The 9,450-nt window shown below is 43.3% G+C and overlaps 1 protein-coding gene across 1 annotated transcript in view; it reads right to left on the minus strand.

Annotated features, from left to right (window-relative positions):
* LOC114606317 (E3 ubiquitin-protein ligase NEDD4-like) overlaps nt 1-7,992 on the minus strand; it is a 122,859-nt gene extending 114,867 nt beyond the window's left edge. The window contains 3 exon segments of the mRNA XM_028748412.2: nt 6,640-7,108; nt 7,110-7,380; nt 7,383-7,992. Of these exon segments, the coding sequence (XP_028604245.2) occupies nt 6,640-7,108; nt 7,110-7,380; nt 7,383-7,812 (1,170 nt within the window). The 5' untranslated portion in view covers nt 7,813-7,992.
* Between the last annotated feature and the right edge of the window lie 1,458 nt (nt 7,993-9,450).

Genomic DNA, 9,450 nt, shown 5'->3' on the forward strand with positions numbered 1-9,450 from the left:
GTTTTCCAACGGGACCCCTTTGTATCTCCACCTTTTCGCTTCAATGTGGTCCCTTTTACAACTACATGACAGCAATTCAACAGGTTTGGGAATGAAGTCAATAGCGTCACCACAGAATATACAGCCGTACCTTGGTTCTTGAACAGAATGCATTCTGGGAGTGCGTTCGAAAACCAAGGCGCGGCTTCCGATTGGTTGCAGGAGTGTTCTGCAGCCAATCGGAAGCCGCGCCAGACGTTCAGGTTCTGAAAATCGTTCTAAAACCGGAACACTCACTTCCGGGTTTCGATCGTTCGGGAGCAGATTTGTTCAGGAGTCAAGGCATTTGAGATTCAAGGTAGCATGCACTTTCAGGCTAAATATCCAAAAAACCAGATTTGTCCATGATGGTTCAGAAGCTATTTCAAGGGCTGACTTCTGTTAATATGGAAGTTCATTACTTGCTTGGTTGCCTCAATAAATAAACAAATTCATATCTGTCGAGCATTTGGTAACTTAATCTGATCGCCTACTTTTAAACCAGTACATGCCAAATAGAATCTGTATACCTTGAACCCAGAATGTTTGCTTTAAAAAGCCAGGGTTGACACTCTGATTTATTGAAGCATTATACACCTAGCTTGAGAGACAAAAACAGATACATGGAATTATTAAAACCCATCATCAACAAGTATCCTTTCACAAGGGAACTGTGAGAACAGCTAATTTCAGCTATATAACTTACTCATATTTCCTGCTAACAAAAGGAGCTTTCATGCCTGAAAAGTTATATAGAAAGAACAAATAAGTATACACAGACCACACTTTTTGTTTGCTTCCATTTTTAAAAAAGAAGGAGGAGGAAAGGGTTGTTGCCTAAAATTACCTTTTATTTAAAAGAAAGAGCCAAAATGCAAGAAGACTGCCACAACAGTATGTCACCAAATACTAAATAAACAAGAGGTGGGGGGAATTAGCAATGAAGGAGAAACCACTAAGACCTCTACCATAAGCCTGGAATATGTGATGTGTTTGTAGGGACAGAGAACTCTCATTCTGCAACCTAGAGTCATTGCTCAAAGGCAAATTGGGACAGACCACCTGCTAAGCTTTGCTTGTGGCTGCAAAATTATTCCTGCAGCACCAGCCATCCCTCCACCGCTGGTATACAAATCATTGTTCTGTATGGGACAATGACAATAAAGATTACCGTATCGTATCATATTGCATTGTGACAAGCCATGGCCGTCACCAGAAAGTCCTTGCATAGGTATTTAACAGTTTGATATAATCCAACAGAATGGAGGAAAGACACAGGGCATTTTGTGACCAAGCTAGACCCATGTTCTAAAGCCCTCTAAGGGTCCGTGTCTTCGTCAGCAGCACCTCTGAAATTCTAGCTCTAGAATCTTTTATTTGCCAAGGGTGTCTGGAATTCTCTCAGACAGACCCTCGTCAACTAAATACATAGCGGCATTTCCTCGCCCAAGCTGCTTTTATAGACCAATACAGCAGACGTGAAGATGTGTACTAAAATACAGCATAGCCCAGTTTTTAATATCAGCAGAGACAAATACAGAAAAGACTTCTTTGCAAAATATCAGCCCAACAGAATCCAGAACGGGCCTTCCAAACACATGCATCTAACAGATTAGGCATTGTGCTTAAATATTAGGTCAACGTGCTCCTATTTTCTTCTCTAGTTTTTGTCAGGAGCTCGTCCTACACTTGAGTAGGACCCTGGCAGAGACACATGCCTGTCTGGCATGTTCTCTCCATCCTCGTCATTCATTCGGGAGCTTCAAAAGCTTTCTTCTACCCGAACATCACAGTGACCGATGCCAACAGACATCGGCACACTCAGGGATCCGCAGAGTCTTCGCAGCTTGCGTAACAGACCTCAGCAACTCAGCATTTTGGCTAATCTACTTTATTTACATATAAACACACACGGAGCACTGCAACATGGCTCCCCTGTCTCCGTCACTTCCCACTCTGTGGAATGAAAACATACACCATCATGTGATAGACAACAATCCCATGACTGCAATCATGGAGCTGGAATTCTAACAGTTTTATGGTAACTCTTAATGAAATGCATCCTGCCTGTGTGAAAGCTCTTCGGACCAAAAGAGAAGATATTTGAAAGGTCATAAACACTCAGTAGCAATAGGACTACAGACGCCCGCATGAATGTTTTCACTCCAGATAAATAAGCCTTGAAGCAGCTGCTGCCTTCAGACCAAATCCCAGGTCCTATATCAATCAAATAATCACAAACTAGCTGAACCGGGGAAGAGATTGGAAGCTATTTTGCCTAAACAGCTTTCATAAAATATATTGTTCTCTACGGGTTTGGTTTGATTAAACGCAGAAGCCTCTCCCACCATGGATTTAAAGGGTTTCCCAAAATAAGATTGAGGTGACTTTCTAATGGAGTGAATCTCCCCTTCTGCTAACATCCACTTGAAATGGGATAGGTGCATATGAGTGCAATGCTGTTCCTCACTGGCATCGCAGTTTAAGAAGCTTACTGGAAATTTCCTTGAGCTACGATAAAGCTTGCACGAGGCACAGCCCTAGCCACCTCTCTGTGAAGGACAAAAACCTGCATAAAATGGACTACGGTGGGTGAATGCTAGAAGAACAGTCAAGGCATCCCTCTCCAACATTCTTTGAGCTGGTGCAGTATGGGAAACAGAAAACATGACTGATAAACAGAAAACAAAATTGCATAAGCATTGCTCCTGGACTAAGCAATCTTATGAGACAGTGTTAAAATTATTATTATTAGTAGCAACAGTCCATCAACATGTGTTTTTTTACTAATCGATTCAAGCTCCAATTTTGTTTTGGGGTTTTTTAAAAGACAACATCCCACTTTTGGATTAACATTTATTAATGACCAGTTCATAAATAAAGCACATAATAGCCCAGTTATGATTATGGTTTTGTGCTATGATAAGAGAACAAGCTGTAGCCTCACACTCTCCCCTCCTTCCATCTTCAATTAACTGCGGGCTAGCTAACAAACCAGAATCTGAAACCATTGCTTTATCCTCCTTTGTCTGAACTAACCACAGTTAGAACAAACCAGCCCCCAAAATTCTAATATAATAAGAAAGCTGTGGTTTCTTTAAAAACCAAAAGCGGAACCTTCGAATTTCATTACCTCCCATTGTCAAACAACAGAAGCAAACGGGATAGTGGCAGACCACTTGAAGACTTACCCCAGCTCACTCTGGTTCAGTGTCTGAACTGAGTTTCCGCACAGTAGCCGCTCTCAGCCTCCAGAATATACAGCACACATGCGTCCACAGCTAAGTGTATTCGATATAGAGAGTTTTCATTTCTAAGCACTCGGCTCTCTTGCGCAACTAAGCTAAGCAAAAAAGCAGACAGCCACTTGGATGAGGGACAGCAGCAGTTTAGATGAATATCTGGAAAATGCTTACTTAAAGAATGCTCTGGCCGCGCTCATTGCCTCAGTTCAAGCGCCCGAATGTTAATATACAATGGAAAATGTCGACCCATTAAGCCCATACCGAATTTCTCCTCGCAGCTTTGACTGTATTAGGGTTAAGGAAGTGCGGGTTTGTGCCGTGTGTGCGCCTGAGCGTTATTTCGTTTAATGCATTTTGTATATTGCCTCTCTGCCAAGGCACCTGAGGCAGCTTACCATTTTAAAACACTAAAAACAAACCAAAGTCACAAAGTATAGAATGGAACGCTTGTGTAGGAAAGACGGAGTTACCGGCCTATCAGATTCAAGTGCAAAGAACGTTCTCCCTTCGGCATACTTATCTATGAAAATGTGTGTCGATGGGAAATCTCATGCATCAGATGTGAAAAAGTTGCGTCCAACAGGTTGTGTTGCACACCCATCTAATTTAGAATATATGCAAACTAGTTGTAGCTTTCATATAATTCCGCAAGCTTACTAGATGATCAATAGTTTAAATGCAGGTGCCTCCAACTTTTCCAATTCTATGATTCTACGAATAACAAAAAGATGCAAACAGACAAACAAACAAACAGCCCCCCCTCCCAAAAAAATCCTAGGAACTGTAGTGCTGAGAGTTACAGAGCTACCATTCCAAGAGTTCCCCGGGAAGAGGAATTGATTGATAAAGCACTCTTGAGAGTTGTAGTTCTGTGCAGGCTCTCCTGATGCCTTTCACTACCCTTAAGAAACTACAGTTCCCAGGATTCTTTGGGGGAAGCCATGTCTGCTTAAAGTGGTAATGGCACAGTTTTCAACGTATAATGCAATTGAGTCCAAAGTGTGCATGCATCAACATGGTTTATATTTGCCAACTGCTGAAAGGTGGCAATTTGTACCTAATATCAAGGCTTGCCAGCTAACAGTGTTTGTTTGGCAAGCACGTTATTGAATCTAATAACTATTATAGACTGGTCTACAGAGCATAGCGACGCCTTTAATTGTATTAAATGAGTCCCCCAGAGGGTTGTCCAATCTGCCATTTCTGCAGCGCAAACCCATAATACTTTCTGAAGGAACAATCAGTGCTGTCTGCTATACGGTGAATATTTTTGAATAATCAGGCTCTACAGGTAATCAAAAATGTTCATGCATTGTTGTCCATTTTTTTTGTTTGTTTCATCGAACACAGATCTGCCATTTATATTTTTTATACTTATATCATTGGCACTGTCCGCGGGAAACTTCCATCTTTGACTGTATGCAATTATTGTCTATGCAATTATTGTCTATGTTCTGAAGAGACTAAGCTGATGCAGATCTGCAGATCTGACTTCTTTTAAGCCTTTATTTTGTACGTACATACAATATAGCACCAAGTATTTCCCTGAAATGGGGAAAGATATACAGCTTTAAATACCCCTTTTCATTTATCTATGTGTACATATGTACATTCACTTGGAATGAAGCTGGTATTTAAAAAAGCTGTCAATTTTAGTTCCCCCAGGTGCATTTTTCTGCTCTGGTTCTATTGTCAGCTTTTTCAAATCAAAGGGCATACACATTTATTTAATTAATTCAAAAGTGCTCAGCCTCCTCCAATTCTCAGAATAGCAAAGGACATGCATCTAATAAAATATGCATCTTTTTTTTTAATACAATATTTTAAAATTTCTTTGACAAGGCTGCTACACGATTCTGTGGCGAGTGCATGCCCGCTCACTCTCTCATCACTTGTGAATTAATACACATAAAATAATGAAATTCGCCCCACTCAAAGGCTCAAGAGTTAAGGCAGAATTTGGTCCATAATTACAACACGGTCCTTGCCTCTCTCAGTCACCCTCCGGAATATCTAAAGCTCGCTCAACACTTAACACTCCGTATATCTGCTTTAGATAGCTCGTTCAAAATTATTACTACTGTAGAAACATCAATGCAGAGGGGCCCTTTTCCCTTTAAAATCTTCAGCGCCTGTAATAACCATTTTAATGCCATTTCGATATGTCTACGATAAAACCTGGAGGATTTGGCAGGGGCAGTAAAATCCCAAGAGAAAGCAAACCAATTAAAATGTTTGCTGGTCCCTTCCTTACACCACTCCCCCCCCCCCCCCCGGAAATCCAGAGAAAATTCTACATACGCTATATAGGACCACACAATTCCTAAAAGAGAAGGAAGGTGGCATTGCTTCTAAAGTAAATAAGATTATTTCTTCAGTCTTCTCGACATGTAGATGTATGTACATTCCAAGAAGTAAAATTAGGATGCAGCTTTCGCGATTAAAGCAGCAGTCATCACACTGCCCTCCCACAGTCAGGCATTGCTTTGCTTTGTTGAAATACATTTTAAGTATGCCTGAGAGAGTGATGCCCGTATGGTGATGGAAGCAAGAAACGGCTAAAGTTCTGTTCTTGCACATGTGTTCACATAGCATCTGCTCTTCTAGATGCCACTGTGCAATAATTGGACACAGTATTTACTTTTTTGCTTTTGTCATTCTCTTAAGTAATATTATTTGGGTTGAAGCTCCGCTTCGACACATTATGCGTGTAAAATGTAAAAGCATTTATCCCTCCAAAGATGTGCATTGCCTCAAATCAAAACTCTAGCGCGTTGTTAACAGCGAATGGCTGAAAAGATAAAACGCAAATGGAATGAGCAGAACACACAAACCTGCTTGGCGTTTCACAACGGTTTCGCTTCTGCCACTATGAAGTTATAACTAGACAGAAAGCAATACAGTCCCTGTGAATCATTTCACTTAACGGTATTAAAATCCCCAATACAAAATTGTGGTTCCTTCATACACACAGTAGAGAATTACTCTGATCACTTTGTGTGTGTGTTCTATTTATTTTTCAAGAAGCAACTTTTTTTTAACAAAGTGGGCACTATTTATAAACAGCAGCACAGTGGCTTACAGATTTTCGTAAAACTAAATCCTATTGTAACCCTGGATGACGTAACATTGACTTAAGTAACATGTGAGTTGCTAGGAGACCTCAAAACATTGCAATGGATGCAGTCATAGCTGAAAGCTATTTTAGCTTAATGAACCGAAGATGCTCTGAGATTGTTCTAGAGGATATAGTTCTTGCTAGCATTATGAGTTGTAAACAATTATGCAAACTGTGCAAAGCGTATTTGTGAAAATGTAAGTTATCACCATGAGTGAAAATTTAAGTTATCACCAGCACATTAATGTTCCTACTTACTGAGGAGTTGCCTGCCACAGAACCAGGGGCAGTAGGATTTTCCTGTCCAGAACCTTGGCCTCTCTCATTAGTCCCACGAGTCACAAGGATTCTGAAATGCTGCTGCCTTGAGTTTTGATCGGGACGGATTTTAAAGGTGCACCCTTGCCCGGGAGAAACCCGCTCCACTGAACCACTTTGAGATATTTCAGAGCCGTTCCTGCAATTTCCACGAAGTGCCGGATTCACGCCGTCGTCCTCTGTGGGGCTGACTCGTGCCGGATGGGGCTGAACTGGGTACGAGGTACTCCTTTCCAGCCGTATCCGTGGGTACCTGACCAACCTATCCCCTTTTGTTCCGGTGAAACCAAAATTGTAATCTGCTCCCGCCTCTGCATTGTTCGACTGAGACTGCTGCAACTGGAAGACAAACAATTTCTTCCCCGAACTGGAGGACCCATCGGGCAGGTGCTGCAAAGACCAGCGCCTGGTTCAGAGGAGAAGAGGCATTCTGAGCCTCGGAACCAAAGGGCATCAGCGTAACATGAGGAACGTCCACACTGGAAGCTCTGTGGTGAATCCTCACCCCGCTGATGTTTAACCCTGATGCAGGGTTGGTTTCGCCGTCTTGAGCCGTGGCTGTGCTGTCATCATTCCAGTTATTGGAAGGTATTGTACAAAATATTGTATGGTTAGAGGACCCGCCGTTAATCTCGTGCCCCATGTTCTCTGTCTGCCTCGGTGGAGAATTATCTGGAGTCACTGCGGACTACTTTGAGAAGAATGGCTTCCAACCAGAGATTCACAAGGCTCCCCTAGATCTGAAAAGTTACCTGTCTCCTCCAGAGGGGACTCTGGGCCCCCACACTCATCAGAATGCCCATTTACTGCCTTACGCTGGAGGAGATCTGCATGGAGGAGCTCCTTGTCGACGCGCATCGATGTTGTGTGGTTTAGAAGCTGGGGGATAAACATGGACGTGCTCCTCTTCAAGGAACTGGCTTCCCGCAGATCCCTGCTGCCGTCGCCGTAATCCATTCTGCGCCTGGAGAAAGGGTGAGGCCCGTTCCTTCTCGGTAAAGTGTGGAATGACATGAAAAAGTCATCATCTTCTCTCTCGTGGTCTAAGATCTCCGACTCGGGAGCTGTGTTGCTTCGCCCGGAGCCAAAATGAAACCGCAGCCGATGGGCCATCGTTCCGGGAGAGAGGAGAGGGGGGGAGACGGCAACGAGTCCAGGCACTGCCAGAAGTTAAGCACTGAAGACATAAACTCCGAGGAAAAGTGTCCCATCTGCCAAACTGTTAGCACTGCTGTACTGATAGCGACAGATAGCAGAAATAGCCCAAGTGGCAAGCAACATTCCAGGCATGATTGGATAAGAGCAATCAGCGCTCCTCCACACTGTGACATAGGGTAGGGTGGCTGGCATCACATGACCCATTTCCCCCTCTCCAATGCAAGCAGCTATTTTTTTTCTTCTTTAATACCAGCAAGAGCCTGAAACAGCACCTTCACAGCTGCTCCTTTTCCATCAGAAAGGAGCGGCCCAGCGGGAGATCTCTCACAGCTGACCGAGGCAGCAAACACACTCAAGCTCTGCTATAAATCTAAAAGTACATCATTTTCACAGAACCCTTTTGTACTAAACCAGACCAAACAAAAAATAAAAAACGGAGAGGGGGGGAAGCGAGACACAGAGCACCAGCAGCTCCCACCAAAGACCCCCCCCCCCCAGTACTTTGTTGATATTGCATTGAAGTCCTCAGGCAGATCGGGGAGTCACAAAAATGGCCAGAGGAAGGTACACACGGAGATTGCGTTTGCTCAAAGCTGGCTGAAGCCTTCGAGTGTCGTTCGACTAATGCACATATTAAAGAACAGCTAGGAACTATATCTTTCTCCCCTTATGCTTAAAAAGTGATTTAAGTAACAAGCTTTTTTTGCTGGAGTGGTAGACACAGATATCATATTGCCACTGTAAACGAACTATAATAACCCGCTCCAGCTATCCACAGCGTTTTCCAGGAGAGGCGGTTTGGGGGGTGGGTGGGGGGAGGAAGAAACTCTTACACACACACACACAATTCAAGCAGCAGACAGGAGCAAGCCACAATCTTCCTTTTTCGGCTTTTGGGAGGCTGAGAAGGCAGCTGAGATCTGGAGCGCAGGGGTGTTTGTGAAGAGCTGTACTGATCTGACTTAAAACGCCGTCCAGAAACGCTGCCCCACGCTGGCGAGCGTCCAGGGAGAAAGTTAGCAATATTACTAGCTCAGATTGCCAACATGGAATAGAGCTCTGCTTTGTTAGGAGCCAAAACGCTCCAGAAGAACAAACAGACTCAACATTAAACAATGCCCGAATTCGGCTCTGCTACACATGGCGGTTTTGATAAATGTCGGAGGGGGTGGAAGGAGAAGGTAGGAGCTATAGCTGAGGCAGAGTCTGACAATGCTCTTCCAGTGCTAATTAGGGCCAATGAAACCAAACAGTCTTATTACAGAAGTAAACAGAACAACCTGCTTTTATAAAAAGAAAGCCTTGGAGAAGGAGCTGTGGAAAATCATGTGGGTGTTGAGTCAAAATCATATCCTGGGCACCTCTGCTTTTCTTTTCTAAGCACTTGTTTTCCCATACAGGGTTTGGGGGGGGGGAGCAGCCCAATTACAAGGAGTAGCTTAAAATGATGAAGACTGATGAGGGTAAGTATTATAATCTATACTAGCAAAACTGGACTCTGCCAATGACAACAACGCCCTGATTCCTCACTACACAAAAATAATAATAAAAAGAACAGGCACATCGTCTGGAACATCTCTGGGAATCCAGCAT

Source organism: Podarcis muralis, chromosome 11 (assembly GCF_964188315.1).
Source record: "Podarcis muralis chromosome 11, rPodMur119.hap1.1, whole genome shotgun sequence".
Lineage (NCBI taxonomy): Eukaryota > Metazoa > Chordata > Lepidosauria > Squamata > Lacertidae > Podarcis > Podarcis muralis.